At 39.8% G+C, this 22,492-nt stretch overlaps 2 protein-coding genes across 10 annotated transcripts in view; one reads left to right on the top strand and one right to left on the bottom strand.

Moving 5' to 3' along the window:
* The window catches only part of LOC110068880 (cartilage oligomeric matrix protein-like), a 49,860-nt gene extending 28,056 nt beyond the window's left edge, over window positions 1-21,804 (top strand). For 7 of the 9 annotated variants that reach the window (XM_020776296.2, XM_089295626.1, XM_020776297.2 and 4 more), the window contains 21 exons: window positions 331-454; window positions 1,348-1,526; window positions 2,380-2,530; window positions 4,429-4,565; window positions 9,108-9,245; window positions 9,736-9,813; window positions 10,160-10,318; window positions 10,411-10,518; window positions 10,794-10,901; window positions 11,385-11,544; window positions 11,879-11,997; window positions 12,416-12,468; window positions 12,964-13,049; window positions 15,267-15,362; window positions 15,664-15,842; window positions 16,173-16,221; window positions 17,463-17,659; window positions 18,369-18,443; window positions 19,322-19,419; window positions 20,161-20,303; window positions 20,669-21,804. In XM_020776296.2, the coding sequence (XP_020631955.2) occupies window positions 331-454; window positions 1,348-1,526; window positions 2,380-2,530; window positions 4,429-4,565; window positions 9,108-9,245; window positions 9,736-9,813; window positions 10,160-10,318; window positions 10,411-10,518; window positions 10,794-10,901; window positions 11,385-11,544; window positions 11,879-11,997; window positions 12,416-12,468; window positions 12,964-13,049; window positions 15,267-15,362; window positions 15,664-15,842; window positions 16,173-16,221; window positions 17,463-17,659; window positions 18,369-18,443; window positions 19,322-19,419; window positions 20,161-20,303; window positions 20,669-20,682 (2,451 nt within the window). In that variant the 3' untranslated portion in view covers window positions 20,683-21,804. Of the gene's footprint in view, window positions 1-330; window positions 455-1,347; window positions 1,527-2,379; window positions 2,531-4,428; window positions 4,566-9,107; window positions 9,246-9,735; window positions 9,814-10,159; window positions 10,319-10,410; window positions 10,519-10,793; window positions 10,902-11,384; window positions 11,545-11,878; window positions 11,998-12,415; window positions 12,469-12,963; window positions 13,050-15,266; window positions 15,363-15,663; window positions 15,843-16,172; window positions 16,222-17,462; window positions 17,660-18,368; window positions 18,444-19,321; window positions 19,420-20,160; window positions 20,620-20,668 lie in introns of those variants that run through there. The other 2 variants (XM_020776299.2, XM_089295625.1) reach the window with 2 other exon arrangements.
* On the bottom strand, window positions 6,529-8,468 carry LOC110068882 (beta-1,3-galactosyltransferase 5-like). The gene is made up of 2 exons (XM_020776301.2): window positions 7,797-8,468; window positions 6,529-7,340 (listed from the first exon to the last, which is right to left on the bottom strand). The coding sequence occupies exons 1-2, from the start codon at window positions 8,270-8,272 to the stop codon at window positions 6,587-6,589; spliced, it is 1,230 nt and encodes a 409-aa protein (XP_020631960.2). The 5' UTR covers window positions 8,273-8,468; the 3' UTR covers window positions 6,529-6,586.
* Window positions 21,805-22,492: the final 688 nt, after the last annotated feature.

Genomic DNA, 22,492 nt, shown 5'->3' with positions numbered 1-22,492 from the left:
AAAGAACGAGTTTTCATCACTTACTTGATGTTATCATGTCTGCGAAATAATAGAGCCTATATCTCATAAAAATTCGGTCAAAAAAGTGTAAAATCAAATACGACAAATTAACTATCCAAACAACTTTAGCATTGGAGTATCGCTAGTATGTTATGATTAATACTATGACTAACACAGCCTTGTTGATTCATTATATATTTGGCTGACGATATGGGCCAATTGTGAAAACAGCAATCCCAATTTTTCTGATGTCAAGAAATATAAGGCAAAGTTATGTTGAAGGCTTGTTTGAGGGGTCAATGTTGACATGTCGTTTTGGTTCTCCATCAGGGAAGCCTTCAGAACGTGAAGCTCGTATTTAACAAGGAAATAGAAGAGTTAATGAACAGCACAAGCTGCCCGTCCCCCAGTGCTCCTGTTTTTCTGGTCGATGGAGAGCAACAGTTTTCAGCTGGTAAATTGTATATGCTTTATTTCAGTCTCACAGCCCCTAACGCCCTGGCCAAACGGACTGGCAAGTAGTCGCAAGTTGAAACCTTGGGTCTCCTTGTGATTCTGTTTGGCCAGACCTTGTATGCCCCTGCGTTGACTTGCGATGACTTGCGCTCACTTTGGTCGAGATCCAATTTGCACGCAAGTTTTCACGGTTTGGCCAATCAGCTTAAGTCAACGTAAGTTGGGTGACGTACATTCGTTGTGATAGGAACCTATTAACCAATAAAATACAGGATAATTTCCGCGCGGTACTAAGCCGGTAGACTTGAAATAGGTTTTTCTGCGACTTGCGCGTACTTGCGAGGAAAATTGCGAGTTCGTTTGGCCAGGGCATAATGTGTAAAGTATAAACTGTAAATGCAGCGCGCAAAGAAGTCACTATCCACTAACATTTATTTATTTTATAACTGATTAATAATAAACCCGGAAAAGGCATCTAAAACGATGATTAACTGTGTGGCAGAGAACTAGGTACCAGTAGATTTAATATGTTGTTGTTGATCAGCCGTAGCTGGGAATAACAACAACTACATACATGAAGTATCAATTAATCATATACGTGAGCTGCACGTTCTCGTATTCGCAATTTACGAGTGGTCATTGCTTCATAACTCAGTGACCATGGTGAAGCGGTCAAACCGGTAACGAAAAGACCACTTGGCTCGAATCTCATGCTATTAGCCTAAACCTTTATTCAGCCTTTCACTTACAGCCGCTGAAGTTGTTGAGAAAAAAATTACCTGCTAAGATCTGTCGTCGTATTTGCATCATGAAATGACCAGTATATTGTTTGGTTCTCTAAATAATTCGTTGATTGACAGATATGCATATGGTTATTTGTATTCCTCACAGGTTTTCTGCAGTCTTCTATCAGGGGCGCGTCTAAGTCAGCGGTCGCCGCGCCACCCTCCTTGCAGTACTCCACTCAAGACGTCATGATGGTTCTGGTTAACATGCAGAAGGAAGCTCAAAGACGCGAGGCAAGTCTTCAAAGATCGCTGGTGCAATTGAAACAAAGCTTACAAACTCAGGTAAGCGACGAGGATACCTAAATTATTACATCCCAGGACCTATGTTTCCTTTAACGGCTTTCTTTCGTAGGTCACATTGTATATGAGAAGGAAGGGGAACTTGGGAATGAAAGGAAATTTGTGGCTTTGTAAGGAACACGCAACAAGCTCTACATTGTAGGTCTAAGGTTTCACGATTTACAAGGTTACTCTCAAGATATCAGGACGTAATAATAAGAGCGGTGTTTTTTTTTTTTCGTAAAAAACATATTTTTCTCACGGTTGCAGGTCTTGTTTTGTATTCCATGTTGTTCTGTTTAGAGACAATTAGACGACATATTACGGGACCTTTTTTCGTGTAGGGCCCAAATTCATATATGCATTAGTTTTACCTCTCTAATAATTCCTTTCCCCCAGCAGTAGAAATGGTTACTCGGGGAAAAAAAAAAAGATTGTTTGGTAACCTAGCAAAATGTAAGGATTAAACTGTTTTATGGACTAGCTTTCATTCCAGGAGTAGTTGTAAGTTGCTTGGACCTCTAGATGGCAGTGCGAGTAGGGGGATTAAGTACGAAGGCGACAATTCAAACCAAGTGTTATGCTTTCATTAGCACGCCTTGAACAAATCTGGTACTGATACTCTCTTATTGAGCTGGTCAACGTGCAACAGGGAAAATCGAGGACTCTGGCAACTTTAAAAGCTAGATTGAAATTCATTCTCCATATCATATTCGTACATCTATCTAAAGTTCCCTAATGCTACAGAAGCTCGAGCTAACCTCCGACTTTGAGTCTTTAATCACATTGTACTTCAGATTGATTTAGTTCCGTCATTTTCCTTTGTTCAGTTTTGTTCATCTGATCTGTTTTGCAGTCTGCAGATGTGACTTACATCAAGAAAACACTGGAAAACGGAGTCTGCTCCAATCGAGCCTACTCACCAGGGACAGGAAATGGTAATGGTGGAATACTTAAGAGTAAAACTAAAACGGATAACAAACACATCATAAAAAGTTACAAGAAAGGTAAACCTTTTTAAAACGTCTTGGACGCCATCCAAGTCGATCTCGCTTTTCACGTCCGTTCACCACGTTCGTTCACCATCACGATGGCATCCGCTGATTGCATAATCAAGTGTGCGCCGGCTAACCAATCGGAAGGAATCACAGAGCCCTTAATGCAAAGCGAGCTTCTTCAGCGCATAATTTACCACGATGACATCCGCTGACCTCGTAATCAAGAGTGCCGAGTAACTTAAACGGATTAGCTAATCACATGACGGCAAGTAATGCTGTACCTAGCTATTCAAAACTGCCTAACAACGTACATCGGAAGATCTATCGAAGTTGGCTTAGAACATCTAATTATGGTGTGAAATATGCTTGAACATGAGCGATTAGATATCAAAACTAATTCAATACCAAAAGATATAGACAAAACTGGCGAGGCAGGAATTAAATTTTAAGTTTTGTACATCTTCGCCAAAACAAGTGGAATTTTTTTTAGCTTGTTTGATTTACTTGACTTAGTAGTTTTGAAAAGAATGGTAAACTTCTCGTCGTTGTTTTGTGGAGGCAAGGAACTTCAAATAACCACAACAAACCTACTCAGACCATTGTTGTTGACTTCCCTGTACAATTGATTTTGGTGGTGTGGGAGGGGGCTATTTATCTTTGAACTAACAAGATTCTAGCGACGTAAATGAAAACGGCTTATCCTGCTTATGCTAATATGCTGTGATAACCGTGACCAATACCTATGACCTCTGCCAGCCATTATACTTTGTCCTGTACGCATTACTTACCATTGGTCATACTTTGTTCTTCACAATGTTTATTGTGTATTTTCTCAACATCTTAGCATGTAAGCTTACCTGTTCACCTCTATACGTTGTTTTCTCCGTATATTTTTGAACTTGAACGCCTCTTCATTTACCAATATGTTCAAATACCGAATAATTTGTGTGAAAGAAGGCCATTTAACCAAAACAAATCAGGCGTATTTGTCCGCTCGTCTACTGGTTTTTCTTTGGTTGTTTGTTGCCATGGTAAAGGTCACTTCCACTGTGTGTTTCCTTAAGAAGCTTCGTCACGGTTTGCGCATCTTAAAATGTTTAGCCTAAATTTTTCAAGTTCGCCGTTTGTAATCCGTGTCTATATCTTCTCCATCCTTAACCATCCTTGTTCCTTTTTGGTTAATTATTATCTCTTTGGGGTTTTTCTATGTTAGTGACCTACTATTTTCACGTTTCCTTTAATTTAAAGGAAATTTTGCATCTGGACAAAAATAACTCGAAATACCTTGACTGAGCGTCTTCAATACATTGTAGTTGTTAGTTTTGAACCCGACAAAACGTTTACATTTGGTTTTGCTTTTCCATATAAATCGCCACCTTTCGGTGCCAGAGACAATTAAATTTTAATCCTTGAAAAAACTCTCACTCAGATGAAAATTTTGTTCCCAAACAAAATTACCATTTGTGCCAATTTTGATCATGAAAGACAAATTCTCAGTGGGATAAGAGACTAGGTACATTGAAGAAGATAAGAGCTATACCCCTGAAATATAAAGTCTTAATCTTTGCATGCTGTTTCAAATCAATCTTACCCTATCAGGTTACGGTTTTAAAATTTGGCCTATCAGCGTAATGTAAATTCCGTTTCTAGTTCCAGATTAGCTGTTGGGGAGGGGGGCGGGGGAGGGGGCGGGTGTTCCAGCTTTTTGTTTGAAGGGGTAGGAAGTCACGAGGTCTCTCACTGGACGAGACTTAATTGTGTTCCCTGTTGCATTATCTTAGCCTGCGAGCAGGCTAGCATTATCTTTGCATATCCTATAAAATCTGAGAATGTAATTCTTATAACCTGAGTGACTAAATAGCCTAGCTTTTAATAAGTGTACTTTGTTTTCTATTGTTTCGCCTCAGACGACAAGTGCTCGCTGAAGCCTTGTTTTCCGTTTGTTGAATGTACAAATACACCCGGAGAGGGACTTGGGTTCAAGTGTGGCGAGTGCCCGCCTGGTTACATGGGAGACGGGATCAGATGTGATGACGTCAATGAGGTAAATACCGTCCGTCAGTTATGTGTCAGATAATAATTACTTATTAACCGAAAGTGAGGTCTTTACGGGAAAATCTCAGAGCGAAAACCTTGCCGTACTGACCGAGCGATAGCGAGGTTTGAGATTTTCCCGTAAAGGCTGAACGTTCGAGGTTAATAAGTTGTTCGTTATATGGCTTTTTGCTTTGTTTTTGCAAGCCCGTAATCGGCCCCTGGGCATTACGGGGGAATGATGCCCTACAATTAGCCAGTCAGAGCGCACGTTATATCGACCACAAGAACAAGCCATATAATACGGTTATCATTCGATACACTTTATTCTTCCTTTTCATTGGCCGAGGGCCCACCACGTGACCTGCAAATGTACATAACTACTCATACGTGATACCGTCTAAGTGTGTCTTTCTGCAAATAATGCTCTGCTTAATTACGCGTAATTGCAACCACGTTCTCGTGTTAAAAATGGGCAGGACGCTTCCCTGAGTTCTCAGAGAGTGATTTAGAGCCATTTAAATATGAAAACAAACTTCTTGATCGAATGATAAAACAGATATTGAACTCGGTTATCGCAAAATATCGTAATTTGTCAGTGTCCCGCAGATCAATTATTAGCTTCAGCCTTCGGCTTCGGAAATAAATGATCTGCTAGCCGCTGACAAATCACGATATTTTGCTCAACCTCGTGCAATAATTGTAAATATTAAGTAGATACTGTCGTGGGTTGTTTCTATTGGCTGCAATGCAATTTTTTTTATTATTATTATTTCTATAACGTCCGTTTCTTCTTGAAAGCAATGACACCTTTCAGTGTGGGGTAGGCTAGAAGAGTTTTTACGATATGAACAATCTTAAAAAACTAGCTAGCACTATGCACCAAAGCTAGACTGCATAAAAAAAGTTAAGAAAGTCTAGACAACAAGTCTTAATGAATATGTTCTGCGACTTAATTTCAAATGTATCTGGGACGATTTCCACAAATCCCTAGAATTTTTTAATTGAAAATACACAGCACAGGAGAGATGTTCTAAAATTGATTTTAAAGTAAATAAACGTCACATTTTACAGTGAGAGAACATGAAAAGCGAAAATTGATTTTGTGACATACATGCTACTTAGTGATGTAAAACTAACAGAATTTTGTTTCACCAAAGCTCTTTTTCTTTCCTTTTTTTTTTTTTGTGCTTAGCTTTTAATGTACAATATTATTGCATTTTGATCCATTGTTGAGTCTAATCCATGTCATTTTATTGACACTGTTGGTCTGTAGCGAAGCAACGAACATTACAGAAAAGTTCGCAATAGAAATAAAGTTATTTTTTACACCGTTTGTTTGCAAATCTGTTGCAATAGTTAAAAACACAAAAGAACATCATTAAGAATTCAGTTTGGGTAAGACCTTGATGAGGACATTTTTACCGAGGTATTTTGAAGAAAACAGACGGAGACGTTTTCATAGGACAAGGACATCGACGGAAGGCCCGTAATATATGTTAGGCTAAACATCTGTTCTACAATTCTTTGTCTTACCATCGGCTCTGGCCGAGTAAATACGAACTTCATTTTCTCACTTCATTTTCCTAGCACGTTCTCAATCACAGAGAGGATTTATTGTTAGCAGGCTCAGCATCTGTTCTTTCTTACTAGAATTTTATTGTTAATACAGAATTTCAAGCCTTCCAATTTGGTTCACAACTGTAAAGATGTTAATTTATCCAGTTATACTTAATTTATGCGTGTTTAACAGATCGGTCGCTCGCTTCACTCCGCTTTCCAAGATTAATTGTATTTAGAGCCTCTGGTGCCTCATTGTCTGTCTTAGCAAATGCGTTTCAACAACTATACAAGTTACCCGGAGTGTTCAAACCGTCGAATTCCCAATGCGCACTTCAGAGACCGAACAGAACTCTTCTCACTCCTATTTCCATTTTTAATACCCCCCCCCCCCCCAAAAAAAAACGTTTAGAAAATTTTCATCTTACTTTATTGACATTTTTTTCAGCACCGTTAAACAAAAATACAGTGTTAATGAAATAACCAAAAAGTGTCCATGAGGTAATCAGTGCTTCCTATTCCATGTTTGATGTGCTCGCATATGGTTGATGCATGTTTTACTATGAGGACATTAAAGTGAGTTCCGATTTGCTGTTTCCCAGAGATGCGGTGAATAACTAAAGGCCCATTAAACTCGCATAAACTGTAACCGTTTTCTTCAGTGTAAAGAACTTTTCCCGTTGAGAATGGAGTAAACCTTTCATTGTTCAAGAGATCTACTTTGATGTGTTGCATTAACGCGCCGAAACACGCATCTTCATTGGGAAATAACCGTACGACTTTAATAGCATTAGAAAGTTTTGTCAGTAAATTCCCGCTAAAAACATAACCCGGGCCCGAAGCGTAAGGGGGAAATGTCTTCGCGGGATATTCCTTTACTGATACATAGAACTTGTTTTCTCGTTCGCGAAAAGGCTCCTTGTTAATCAAAGCTGCGCCCATGTAAAGTGCTTTATTATGTCCCTGCGTTCGCTGATATTCCTCCAACCATTGTGTAAGCTCAAGTACAGCAACATACGAATCATCATCTGCTTTCATCACATAGTGCGCCTGGCAGTGGGCTGCTGCCCATTCAACCCCTAGCACCATCTTTCTTGTTAGGTTGCGGTACGAGTCGATGAAGTTTCCGAATACAATATCTTGATAGTTTACGGCCTCTTGTCGTAACAGCCCGCCCAAAATTGGATTCCGTGTCTTTCCCACAAGGAACACTGTTTTCCACAACCTTAACCAGAGTAATTATAAAAATATTTCGTTAAAATCTAGAGCAAGTCAAACATGTGGTATCAACTGGGATTTTACAACAGTTAAATTATCATAAACTCTCAGATTCTGTTAAAACTGACAAAAACCTGAAACTAATTGAAAGAGTTTGGAAAAATAGAATACTTTTTGATTCTCAGGGCGGTGGACTCTAAGTTTCCACTCATCTTGTAGTTTATTTTCTTAGTCCTCTTAAAATAAATTTCCAGAAACAACACCATAGTATTGTTAGTTTAACGGTACATGTGTTTTTAGGGACGCACGATGCCTCTAGATCGGCCTAATTAAAATTATTATCATTGCTTAACCCAAAACATACAAGGAAATTTAACATTTGCTCGACAACAAATGGAGCTTTACAGAACTGTACGCGAAAGTAACCTGAAAAATGAAATCCAAACATAAATATTGTACAAACCATGGAATCAGTTGCTTTTCTGCGTTCGCATCGTTGATACTATTCTGCGGTCTTCCCCAAGACAGTCGAATAGCCTCTCTTTCCATGAAGTTTGCCGGCGCTGAATGAACCAGAATCAAAAGATATGGTGTCTGTTTACAATCAGGCAAAGATGTTGTCATTTCGATATCTTGTTCCCTCTCTTCGCTTCTTTTGCCATGCAGTGAAGCCAGGCGGAAAGCTTTTCCAACGGTGTGATTTTTTGCTTCGAATCTCCTAAACGTTTCATCAATTTCCTTCTGTAATCCTTTGAGGTAGCTTCGTGACTCTGTTTTATCAAACACAAGTGTTTTGCCTTGTTCTTTAATGTCTTTAGGACATTTTTCGAGAGACTGCCTTGCATATTGATAATTAAAAACCACGAAAGTGTTCCACACTGCCGCGAGAACAGTGAAAAACACAACTAGTTTTGTTCTCCAAATGGATGTGAGTCTCATATCTATTGGTGAACGTTTGGAAAAGGACGATGGTTTCGAAGCCCAGCAAGTTGTAGCTGATATATAATGTTTGGTTCCCTTTTTGTCGTCCGTGGACACAATTATCGTGTACGTAAGCGATTGATAAAAAGAAGCTGGTTACCATACAATTCGATTATACTGTACACGAGGGTGGCAAAACAAAAGATTGTGCCGGGTTGTCACGAAATTGCCATCTTTTTGTTAATTTGCTTCTGTGAAGTTTGTTTGATCAGCGTGAAAACAAAATCCAAAACAATAACTCAACAATTATTCCGTGGGATAAAAAGTTACCATGGAAACCGTGTTGAAATTATGAACTGCGCATAATTTATGTCGCATCTAGTTAATCATTGCCGTGGGCTTATACAACTTCATGAGGGCTTTGGGTGGGCTTAAAGCGGGGGGCTTATATCCGGGGGGGCGTTTTCTATTGATATAAATGGGCCCCTAACCGGAGGGGTTTATAACCGGAACTTCACGGTAACTAGCAAAGCCGCGCTATCAAACTCAGTTTACATCAATCGTCCATAATAATCCGGTGATGCACAGTTATCAAAAGAGCAAAGTTAACTTCTCTTTGCCATTTCAAACGGCGAAGTTGTAAAACAACTGAGAACGCGAAAGGTTTCACGGATTCGAATTAGGTTTTGGCCAAGAGTAGCTAGCGGATAGCAGTAATTCACCAAACAACTTCGCGCGCACCGAGGGCTTTTTGATAGAATATCCTGTGCACCTGATCAGAGTTTGCAAATAGTTAGCCACAACCTGGGTCATGTCAATAATCGACTTATATTTTCTGTTCTTTTCTTTACAGTGTTTGTATTTACCGTGTTCTCCTCACACGACCTGTACCAATCTACAGCCGGGGTTTAAATGCAGTGCCTGTCCTAAAGGCTTTCTGGGTAACTCTACGATGGGAATTGGAGCAGATTTTGCTGAGAACATCAAACAGGTTAAATGACTTTCAATGTTCTTTACTGAGATAATCATTTTAGTTCCAGAAAAGATAGTGAGCTCCAACTGATACATTTGTTGGAATCCAGTATTTTGACATGCGCCGGCGCATGTCAAAATACTGGATTCCATCAAATGTATCGGTTGGAGCTCACTATCTTTTCTGGAACTAATTTTTACTTATTTCTAAACAAACAATAGAGTTGAAGTGCGTGTTCATCTGAAAAGCGCGGTGACCGAATGGTTAGTGCGTTAGACCCTAAACCGAGAGGTCAGAATTGAAATACTGACTGGGAGTTCCTATGTCATGTTCTTGGACAAGACACTTTTAATTTACTCTCACAGTGCCTCTCATGAGTTTAGGAGTATGGCAATTGAAATAGAGGACCTGATAGAATGCAGATTGTGCGGTAACTTTATGTTGCGAACGAGTAGACCCAACTCGGGTAAATATGTGCATATTATTTAATTGAATTTTGCGTCTTTAGATTTGTAACGACATTGACGAGTGTAATGATGGAAAAAATGGCGGCTGTTCTGTTCATTCAACGTGCATCAACACACAGGTAAGTCAGGACACATTAACAAGCTAATAATACACTTGAAAACATTACTCGATTCTGATTAGCTAAAAAGGGGTGCGGTTTCCATATGACACCAGTGCAAATTTCAACAGAGATATCCTAAGTTACTACGAGGACACTCATGGTAATCCGAGGAATTTCGAAGGTGAGCGAGGTTCACCCGAAGCCTTCCGAAAATAGTCGAATGTAATTGGACGTTTTCCGCGTACTTCCGAAGATCACCCGAACCCTTCCGAAGATCAAAAAATATCACCCGATTATCTATATTAATAATACATCTGAGCAAAATATATTTGTTAATTTATTGACTTAATGCTGTATTTTTCAGGGTAGCTATACCTGCGCTGCATGCCGGGATGGATATGTTGGAGATCCTTACAGTGAATGCGTTGTCGTAAAATACTGTTCTGGTGATCCTAAATCAAACCCCTGTGGGCTTGGAGCTGAATGCATACCAAAGAAGAAAGGGTTAGCCTTCGAATGTAGGGTAAGGAAAGCGACTTGTAGTCTTCCCTCATATTTCCTCTCGTTTTCTTGCCTCCACTGAACGCATCTTAACGCTAACACTGTCGTTTGCAGTGTAAACCTGGTTTTGCTGGAAATGGATTCGTGTGTGATGCTGACGAGGATATGGATGGAGTCCCTGACGAAGCATTGAACTGCACTGGTGACCCTCGCTGTGCCAAGGTAAAGCTTCAGTGAAAGTACAGAAAGATATACTTTTCCAACTGTTTGCCCCAAGCAAACGACTAGCCTCTTTGGTTGGTCAAGAAACTGGAGAGGTTGAATCCTAGCTGTTTCTAAAGAAAATATTTGGCATGCCTACACATCAAAGTAAACGCTCAGACCAATAAAGGCTGATAAAAACGTGATACAAACCAACAAAGAAACGACAGGTTTACCACCAAAAACACTCAGTAACATTGATACCATTTAACGCCTTGTTACTATGTTATTCATAGGACAACTGCAAAAGTATTCCAAACACAGGTCAAGAGGACACGGACAAGAATGGCTTAGGGGATATGTGTGAATATGACGCGGATCGCGACAGATATATTAATGATGCGGTAATTCAATTTTTTTGTCAAAGCCGCTATTTGAAACGATCCTATACGCCTTTCCTAGTCCAGGGCTTGGGTTAAAAAGGCGAGGCAATGGCTGCACGTTAGGCTAGCGCTTTTCGCTATAGAGACTCTATTGTCAAGTGAGGCGGCCACGCATCCTTGTGGTAACAAGTGGTCTAAGTACCACCTTAAATGTTCTCGCGAGTGGTCATGAAACTTTTTATTGAGGGTACGACGTAATTTTAACCAATCAGCGCAGAGAATTTTTCTTGTCGTCCAATCGTGTGGTTTCCACCGTTTGCCGCCAGGTGCACGTTTTCCCGCGCTTTCCGTAAACATGGCTACCAGCTTTTACTTTCAGTCCTGGTTGGTTCTCGCAATCATGTAGCTAGTTCATACACTATTCCCTTACAAAGTAGGTTCTAGAATTACATCACGTTGACGTTTAGACCCATGCGTTTAAGCCCGTTGTTTTCTATCTCTTAGGACAACTGCCCGGATGTTTACAACCGACATCAGAAAGATGAAGATCGCGATAAAGTCGGAGACGTTTGTGATAACTGCCCCAACGTTCCTAACCGTGATCAAAAAGACATGGACGGGGACGGGATTGGGGATGCCTGTGACACTGACACGGATGGAGATGGTAGGATGACCCAGCTAGATAATCAAATGTAATCAGAGGGCCTGAAATAATGGAGTAAATAAAAATCATCTGTACAGCTAAAGCATAGCGAACTAACTTTGAGACCAGGACCAAAACAACCGAATGCAGAGCAAAACCTTGCATCTAAGACTTCAGCATACTTGATACAAGCTGACACAAGATCTAAGTCTTGGCACACATTCTTTCCTCCGCAAGGCGAAAGGAATGTTTGTGTTTGGGGGCTAGCATATTGATACGGGTGTGATTGCATGGTAAATCAATAGATTAAAACGAGTAATGTGTAACAAACATTGGTCTTCGTTGTTCTCTGAAGGTCTAAGAAATATCTTCGATAACTGTCCACTGGTTCCAAACAGAAAACAATCAGACAAAGATGGCGACAGTTTTGGAGATGAATGTGACAACTGTCCGTCTACTACCAACCGTGATCAGGTAAGTGTAAATGGCTTTTCCAGAGGTGTGCAATTACAAATTCCTCCTTCTCGTTCTCCTCCTCCTGCTTCTCTTTGATTTCGCCGCTCCGTCTCCTTCTCCCACCTACCTCTACCCCTTCCCCTCCTCCTCCTTCTACTACCAACCTCCTTCCCCTCCCCTCTAGATCTATCACCTCCTTCTTCCCCCTCTTCCTACCTTCTACTCGGCCTTTCCTTCTCCTCCTACGCCTACTCTCTTCCAACGTCCGCCTCTCCCACCTCCTCTCCGCCTCCTCCCCGTCCTTCTACTTCCTACCACCTACCTCCTCCTCCTCCTCCTTCTCCTTATATCTCCTGACACCTTCCTCCTTCACCCCCTCCTACCTCCTTCCCTCTATTTCTTCCTAAATCAACGATCTTTCACGTTTCTCTGTTAGAATGACAGAGATGGTGACGGCTGGGGAGACGCATGCGACCTTGACCGAGATTAGTAAGTAGAACGTAAGAATGATCCCTATTGAGTGGTCTGCTCAAGTAAACAACGACTTGAATTTAAATGGAGAATAAGTACCAGTTTCTAAAGTCGTAGGTATGCCACTGAGCACAGTTGGGGGCTCTGCCAAGATATGTAAAATCTAATAAGAATCGATGAGGGTCGAGATTGATAACGTGGCTTCGTTAAATAAAACGTCAAAATATCGCAAGATATAACATCTGATGATAATAACAATAATAACAACTTTATTTCATTATCTAAAGGATCTAGCATTTGTGGAGCACGGGCGCTAATTGGAGACACTGTAATTACATTTACAATCCAACCTAACCTAACGATTGCTTGTTTGGTCAATTCTTCAGGAATGGTATCGATCAATTTACCTGAAAGAAGGATTTATTTCTGCCAAGGTTCGCTCTCCCAAGGGAGAACAATGTTTAACTATGGTTCCACTATTTTTTTTTTTTTTCACACTTCCTTTGCTTTCAGTGATAACGATGGAATAGAAGACAAATTCGACAACTGTTTGAGCCAAGCAAACCCTGATCAACTGGACTCGGATCAGGATGGACTCGGTATGTGAAAATATGAGGATCCCAAGTGGGGCCTACTGGTTAAAAGCTGGGAAATATGGGGTTATATTGGAGGAAATAGGGAAACAAATCAAAGGGGTGTTATTTTGGGGGTAACCGGGGATTAAAGGGTTTGGTTTTCATGATTAGGAAAAAGAAATTTTTCCATGAAACAGGGAAAACAGAGGGCTTTATTCTTGGCGAGGACACGAGAACAAAGGACACTATTTTTAAGTCATAGGGTGGGCAAGGAGTTTTATTTTCAGTGACCAAAGGGAAAATGAGCTTTATTAGCAAGTTCCAGGCTGAGGTTCCGTAAATGCTTTCGTTATGCAAATCAGAACATAATTAATAGAAGGAAATGGATGAGAAGCCCGGTAAACATCAAAGAAGCAAACAAACAAGCTAAGATTTATGTTGGAAGTTCCTTGACCCTACCCATCTTTTGTTTTATGTATGAATTACATAATCGCTTTGCTTCTGTTGGTTAGTTGTATGAGCACACATAACCACCTTTGTATTTTGCCAGGTTTTGTACAGGGTCAACCCCCAAAATAGCCATCAAAAACATACAACAAAGAACTTTGCCAGGTTTCAAAACCTTTCCCTCTATAAACTATTATAATAATAATAATAATAATAATAATAATAATAATAATAATAATAATAATAATAACTTTATTTGAGTGTCGAGTCTTCTAGCTAGCCTTAAGCTTACTAATCGGGGACACTGTTAAAATTAAAATATAATATAAGTATAAAAACGATTCTGGTCTATTTACATTAAATTATACTACATTTTCGCACACTCTTTGTATTTACATCTAATTCCTACAGTCAAGATACTACTTTAGAATACGGAATATCGAACCTATATTTATAATACTTATAACTAGTAACACAGTAAATGGTTTGAACCCAGGAGTATCAGTAGTTCGTATAGTGTGATCGTCCGGGTGAGTGTAGTTCTGAAAAGAACTGTTGTTGGTGACTGACGTTTCGACAACCTGAGCGGAAGTCATCTTCAGAGTCAAGTGAATAGTGTTTGTCAGTCGATGATGTTATAAGTCTGGTCCGTTGAACGTGATTGGTCAGTATAGCCATGATGGTATTGGCTGAAAGACTCGTGTAGAGTTTGTCATCAGTCATTGGTGGGTTTCGATCCGTCTATTGTTAGTCAAGTAGGTCGGTTTTGGTCCGTGTATTGTTAAGTCGGTCTGTTAGAAGTGCGTTTGTCGGTTTCGTTTCTGTCGTGGATAAGTCGTTTGTAAGGCGCCGGTAGTTGTTGACATCTGTTAAGAGGCGTTTGTTCTAGGTTAGTGCACCAGCTTTCCAGAGTCAGTCGTTGAAAATAGTTTGTACTGTAGGTTAAGCACTGAGCAGAGTCCCAGTCAATGTTGTGGTTTGTCAGTTGATGATGTACAGCAATGTGATTGTTGGCATCACCATTTCTCGTGGCTCGTTTGTGTTCAGTCAGTCTCGTGTTAAGGTTTCTGCCAGTCTCACCAATGTAGGAAGCCTGGCAGTCAGAGCATTTGATCTTGTAAACTGCTCCCTGTCTGTCGTTAGGTTCGTCTCTGTCTTTCACGTTGGTCAGTAAGTGTCGTAACGTAGTTGTAGGTTACAACCCTACAGCCCTACAACATTCGTGTAGCCCACAAACCTACAACTACGTTATTTTCACTACTATTTTCAACGACTGACTCTGGAAAGCTGGTGCACTAACCTAGAACAAACGCCTCTTAACAGATGTCAACAACTACCGGCGCCTTACAAACGACTTATCCACGACAGAAACGAAACCGACAAACGCACTTCTAACAGACCGACTTAACAATACACGGACCAAAACCGACCTACTTGACTAACAATAGACGGATCGAAACCCACCAATGACTGATGACAAACTTTACACGAGTCTTTCAGCCAATACCATCATGGCTATACTGACCAATCACGTTCAACGGACCAGACTTATAACATCATCGACTGACAAACACTATTCACTTGACTCTGAAGATGACTTCCGCTCAGGTTGTCGAAACGTCAGTCACCAACAACAGTTCTTTTCAGAACTACACTCACCCGGACGATCACACTATACGAACTTATAACTAGTGTTTACGGCTCAAGAGTTGCAAAGGTGACACCCTTTGCATGTGTCGCCTCTATGATCAGAGGTAGACTCTTAACTGACGAGTTGGTGTGTTTGTGTGACAGGTGACCCATGTGACAGTGATGACGATGGCGATGGTGTGCCTGATTATAGAGACAACTGTCGACTGGTGTTTAATGTCGACCAGAAACAAACCAGAAGTAAGTTCATGATTAATCAGAAATAATCGTGTAGGCCTGGTTGATTTTTATTGGATAACCAGCGTCGGCGCTCTCAGCCAATCGCGTGTAAGATCACGATTTGAGATATCTCGTAATGTGTCTGTACGATGTTTAATTACGTGGTCAAGATCAAGTGACGACGTGATATGTCAGTAATACCTCGCTCATGAGAATCAGATTTTAAACAATTATTTAGGGTGAGCGCGATTATCAAGGCCAAGGTTTGTGTTGTCTGCCGTGCAGATGGGTAGAGTAGTAATTGCCTCTGTGTTTCCGTCAGGTGATTCATATGGCGATGCGTGTTTTGAAGATTTTGATGGTGATGGTGTACAAGACAGGGATGACGTGTGTCCTGTAAACCCGAAAATATCGCGAACAGACTACTCTGTATACCAGACCCTTAATTTTGACGCGGCGGGCAGCGAACAAGATAAGCCTTCATGGAAAGTCAGCAAACAGGTAAATACGTGACTCAAACTATGCTAGATTTCCAAATGTTCTAAATTATCATTTTGACAATTTAGAACACTATATGAAGAAGTGATCTTTCATCTATTCACATTTGAAGTGATCTTTCATATATTCACTTGTAAAGACATCAACAGATTGCTTTGTTTATTTGTCAAAATTTGCTTTTTTGTTTTTTTAACCTTTCTTTGCGCAATCTAGATCTCAGTCTAAAAGATTTCCTCTGTGATCTTTTATATTTTAAATGCTCGTGTAATTTAAAACGCAAGAAACTTCTTGGTATTCAATGATAACTAAGCTTTTTCTTAATATTCTTTCTAGGGCAACGAGATACAACAAGTTGTGAACAGCATAGCTACAATCCTCGTTGGTAATTTTTGTTTACTCAGTCTATTTTGTTGTGGGGAGGGGGAATGGTTATTTATTTTCCCTGTATTGTAAATAGCTCTTGTGTGCGCAGTAATCTATGCGTCGTGGCTGTACAGGTAGTCCCGATGTTTCCATATCTATGCAAAGGACGGTACAGTACATTTTATTTTCATGAGAAATTTTATCTTGAATCGATATTTCTTGCGGCTATTATTTAGATTGTCTCAAGCTAGGAAAAAAAAAACATTTCAGTTTTATTGAGCTGAATAGTATTTACACAAGGTTCCCAATTAACAATTTATAGAATTGTGGTTATGCATCGCTGGCTCTGATTGGTTCTTGTAGTTGTTTTGGATGTGGTTGTGCAAAACATGTAAACACGGTTAAAGCGCATCATTTCATTTTGCCTGCTTTATTTTGTAAACGAATTAGGAAATGTCCTATAGCTTGATGTAAATACTCAAGAAAGTTTTTTCACATAAACTTTACAATTTTCCTGACCCTATTTTCGTGTTTGCATCAGCCTTTAGAAAATAGACCGTAGAAATACGCGCCCTGATTGGTTAAAAGTCGTGTTTCTATGGCGGGAGCAAAGAGATTTTACATTTTGATGATCAATGCAAACAAGTTGTTTTCTTTATTTCGTGGCGGTATTTCCTAAAAGAAATCGAAAGCATGTTCTCTGTGTTTCTATCGAGTTTTAGTGACTCAGCTGTGTCCTTTGGAAATCCGCGAATCTGATTGGTTCTCTCATCGTTCTATATTCATTGATAGCGCGCGCTGCTTTTGGAATTGTACGTTTTGTGCTGTAATCTTGAGAGTGTCCACTAAAACGATTAGACTACTCTCCCTCGTTTTCTATGAATAATAGTCAACTCAGCTACGCCTCATCGACTATTCGCTCATAGAAAAATCAGGCTCGTTGTTTAATTAACAGATAATCACGTGTAGAGGTATGGGAGAATGATAAAATGCTTTGGGAACACGAGCTGACAGCCGAGTGTTTCCACAGCTTTTTCTAGTTCTGTGAAACCTCAACTCGTGTTTCAATAACTCGACAGAAACACGGAACATGTTTTCTATGTCTTAAATGTAGACACACGTGCATTTTCTACTAGTTTTATTTGATGATCTCTAAACTAGGGTAGAAAAATATTCGTGTCAGAGTTTGAGAGGCACCACCCTACCCAACCTTGTGTTTAGTCACAATCCATGGGTTCATTCTCTATTAATTGTCTTTAGGAAATCATGTTTTTCGCGATGTGGAATACAGTGGAACTTTTTTTGTGAACACAAACTCCGATGACGATATCATTGGCATTGTGTTTGGGTACCAAAGTCCCAGAAAATTCTTTGTTGCCTCTTGGAAGAAGTCAACGCAAATTTACTGGGATACAAGACCATTCAGAGCGAAGGCAGATTCTGCCTTCAACATCAAGGTAACTTGGTGAGATTGCCCCGTCCTTATAACTTCCATTAGGCGTGAAAATAAGCTCGGATATATTACTTGGACGTTATCTGTTCCGAGAAGGGAACAGTTTTGCGAGGGTCGAAATTCTCGGACGAAAACTTGATTGAAAACTATGAGCTTTGAAGAACTGCCCATGTCGAAGGACAAACGTAAGTACAAACGTAAGAGTTGTGTTTATTATCGTTCAAATATTTCTCTACAAGGTCCTTTCTGTTTAAGGGATATCACTTTGGATGTGTTTCCTAACTGTCATCATTTCGTCTATTTTCGTCAATTCGACCCTTTGTAAGTCGTAGAATTTTGTCCACTTGTCAATGCTTAGGCCAAGAAATGATTTTCGGCAGGTTAAAATTTTAAGATTTAATACCTTGAAAATTACCCGCAAATTCCACCCCTGGATTTCATGATCTTATTGCTCAATTGTGCTGCTTAATGTTTATACTGTATGAAGACATGATTGATCATCGCAGTTATGCAGACAACTTAAGCAGTTGTGAAATTAAAGCCTGAAAAATTAATTTTGAATTTCACAACTGCTTAGGTTGTGTGCATAACTGCGATGATCAATCATGTCTTCATATCTTTCTCCGTAGTTCAAATATATGATCTTTCATATATTCACTTGTGTTTATACGATATTTTAGTAAATTGTTTTGTTTCCTTATTTATTTTCTTAGAAAATTAAGTCCGTGAGTGGTCCATCGCAAATGCTTCGGAATGTCCTTTGGCACACGGGAAACGTCACAAACGAGGTCAGTTTTAGCGATTGTATTTTTTATTCCTTGCTTTTTACCGTTGTTTAAATTCTGCAGGAATAACCTTTGCCTTTCTCAATTGTTCTTCTGGAAAAAAATAAAAAGGAGCCTCCAATCGAGGTTTATTTCGAACCTTTCGAAATACTACCTTTTCTCGGGTTGCGTAGATACCTTTTCAGCAAAAAAACAAACCGAAATATATTAGAAAAACAAAACAGCTTTTTTTGCCGGTGATATTTTGAATAACTTGCTTTATCGTACCTAAAATAACGATGGTAATTATAAAAATTGCACAATTTAATCTTCTCAACAAAATAGCCACTTAAAATACTTCGGGACTATTTCGACAAATAATGCACAGGAATACCAAGGCTAGGATAAAAAATATATATATTTTTTCGACACCACTGAGAAACTGGGGAAGAAAAGCGAAACAATTGCATCAAATAGTTAATTTTAACATACAGCAGGTGAAAGAAATGTCAGTTTTTATTAGGCGGTCAGTGTTGTGGGCCCCCGCCCCTTCCTGCTTACAATCCCCATCGGTTAAGGGACCTTCTACTTATTGTAAAAAAAAAATAATCCAGTTATAAGCAGTCCCGGATGTGAGCTCCCCTCTAACTTTCCTTGTTTTGAATTCGTTTCATTATGATGTTTTAAAGCTTAATTACCAGTACATGAAAACCTTTCTCGACCAACATCTGCAGCTATAGCTCGTTTCGAAGCAGTTTTTTTATTCCGGTTATAGGCCCCCTCGGATATAAGCCCCTCCGTTTATAAGCCCGTCTACAAGCCCTTAGGAAGTTGAATAAACAAGGGGCTTGTAAGTGGCAGTTTACGGTACTTGATATAAATGACACGCTGTGTTCCACCAGGCGACCCTTCTTTGGAAGGATCCAAAGGCACATGGATGGCAACATAAGAAAGCTTACAGATGGGAACTAGTTTACTTACCATCTAAGAGCATCATGAGGTAAGGACCCTTAAATGTAAGTGGCCATGGCTGTCGGTGCGGGATTTTTTAGCATGAGGTCGAACTCATACCTAATCAATATGGAATAACGTTTTAAGCATGCGCAATCCAGATCCCAGTCTTAATGTTAGTAAACACTCCACACTGGTGTTAATTAATTTATTCAGGTCTCAATGAGTGCATCACAATGATAAGTTCTAAAACCCTAAAAAAAAAACGCAAAAGTTATTCGACCCTTAAGTTAACAGTTATCACCCTTGCGTCATTGTTATGTTTCTGATTTTGGCTGATCAGATCTTTTACAGATCATACGCATACCGGCAGCATATTCGTTTGCGTTCCCTTGCATCCTTTGTATTTAGTACGGGGTCGCGCGATTTGAATGTGACATTGACCAATCCGCAAACATTTGAATTCGAGTTTCATCTGAGGTCATTACGTTGTGCATTATAGTAGACAATTGGCCCTCAAGCTGGTTGCTCTGTTTTTTGCTGCTACACCGTGCCGACGAGACCCAGCCAGGTCGAAACAGCTGCCCACGGTTGCAATTCTTGGCTTTCGGTTTGGACTCTATCATGTCCTTGTCGCGTTAAGTCGTCTAGGTAGTAATCAGCCTTGCTTCATCGTCATATCTCAAGTGACAATTTTCCCCTAGTCTTTAACTCGCTACTTTGATAAAGGACTCGTGATTTATGTACGTTTTGATGTTTAAAATTGTGTCTATTTTCATTCCCAATTTAGGATAAAAATTTGGCGCAAGCACAACAAATTAATGATAGACAGTGGCGAAATAAAGGATCGCGATATTCGGGAAGGAAAGCTTGGTGTTATGAGCTTCTCTCAGGAGAAGTGCATGTGGTCAGCGATATCCACCCGATGTCTTGGTAAGTGTATGTTTTGTGCATTCCTTTGCACTGTTGCAGGAATAATTTTCGCCACGTTACAAAAACTCTTGTCCCAGTCTTAGTCCCAGTCGGTTTTTGATGGCAGTTAGTTACCAACAATTCGTCAGTACGTGGACAGAGGCAAATCATTATTTTGAACTACTTAGCACTTGACGACTTACCCCTACCCCCTCAATTGTCGAGCACAGTTCTCCGAAATCAAGCGGCCATAATGTCAGGTTTCTTGGGTTTCGATGGCACACGTAATGTTTGTATTATTCCACTAGCAATGTGTGAACGACATGCAGAAATAAAAGCTAAAGAAAGCCCAAGTAGTAAATCAAGAGTTTGTTCTTTTATTGCAGATCCCTTTGATTAAAGGCCGTCATTAAATTTCGAGAAGAGTTCCTCTGTGCATATGTATCTAACAGTATGTTATATTGACCGATAGAGTTGTTGTAACCTATTTCATATAACCCGACACGAATTTCTCTATCGTGTCATTGGTTGAAGTTGGTCATGTGGGCAGCTGTTCGCACTCGTATAGAAGCACGTGCATAGCATTTAGTTTTCACGTGCACTCGGCCAATCAGTGCATAGAAATTTCAATTCGTCATCAAGAAACGGGGCCTCTGGCTTGGTCCAATACCTTATTTTTCCTGGGTTCTCTATTTTCGTCCTTTTACAAGCCAATAAGGTTTGACGAAAATCGACGTTGGCCAGAGGGCCCAATTTTTGTTGCTGACCAAAAGCATCGAAACCTCTGAGGACAATAGCGACAATGAAGGTTTCCAGTTGTGAAATGACTCAGCAGTGAAAAAGCTTATCTCAATTAAGATGAGAGCTTATTTAACTTTTAATTTCAAGACAACAAAAGAATCGAATGTATGCATGTATAAATTACGTTACATATTTAACTCAGTACGTTCTCCATTTTTCAGTAAAACGTTTTGGATTTAGTAAAATCACCTCTAAAGCTGAAGATATTTTTAACACATTTGAGCACATCTTGCACTTATCTTTTATTTGATCATTTTACATGTAGCTACGATAATAATTAAAATGGATGGCAGAAAGCTGCTTAGAGTTGCCGCTCTTATTATACTATTGTTCACAAAAAGTCAGCAAGAAATATAATTTCAAGATTGGAAGATAGAGAGGTTTTCTTGCTAGCCCTTGAAACATTAAGGCTAACGGTTGTTCAAAAGTAATGGGCAAATATTTTCAAAATGTGCGCGTATGACAATAGACAATTTCGTATTTTCGGTATTGGACTGTAACTACCTTGCAGCTACCTTGCATAATTAAAAACAGATTGATGTCATTTGCATTTGAAAAGACCCTCGGCGTTAGCCTTAGCTGCAAGCTACTTTCAGTCCAATTGTCGTGTAAGATAGAGCTTATGTAAGTTATAACTTCTTATAAGCTTATGTTTAGTTATAACTCATACGTATATCAACTTATATCAGTTGTAACAAAATAAAACTAGTTTATTCTACTATTTTCATTTCTTTCGTTTTTTTCTTTCTACTGGGATTGGATTTCTCCGGTTGGGCGGTCTTTGATACTGGCGAAAAGAACCTCATTACGTAACAACCCTCGGAGTGGTTTATAGTAGCTTTTCCTAGAGGGTCCCTACATTTGGCCAGCGATAACGCGAACCGAAAAGACCCTTATTACGTTTCAACCCTCGGAGTGGTTTTTAGTAGCTTTTCCTAGAGCGTCGCTACATTTGGCCAGTGATAACGTGCATGAACCATATGCGGGCCAATCCATCTTGTTTTGAGACATAAAAAGGTTATCATAATGATTTGATTAGCGCCTGGGGCGCTAAATTACTTTGATTAGCTCAAGGAAGGACGCTTATTGGAGAAAGCCCCCTTTAGCGACGGCGGGCGTTGATCTCTTTTTGCACATGTGCGTGTGATACTGATACAAAAACCAAAAAACAACAGAGACTGTACTCTAACACAAGAACTGAAACAACAAGGGTTCTGATAGTCATAATGTTCAATATGACGTTCAGATGAGAAAGAACACCTCATAATTTATTCGTCTAATCAATCTATTCTGTGTCTGGGGGTACTCTACAAAGTTCTATACGGGGAGGCCCCACCCCTAGGTCCAAGCCCTTACCCTTTTGTATATCATTTTGACAGAAAAGGTACTCCTTCCGGGCGGAGCCTCCC

This window comes from Orbicella faveolata, unplaced genomic scaffold, assembly GCF_042242905.1.
Source record: "Orbicella faveolata isolate gen_17 unplaced genomic scaffold, um_ofav_v1 contig_26, whole genome shotgun sequence".
Classification (NCBI taxonomy): Eukaryota; Metazoa; Cnidaria; class Anthozoa; order Scleractinia; family Merulinidae; genus Orbicella; species Orbicella faveolata.
This window is presented reverse-complemented; position numbering and strand designations above follow the sequence as displayed.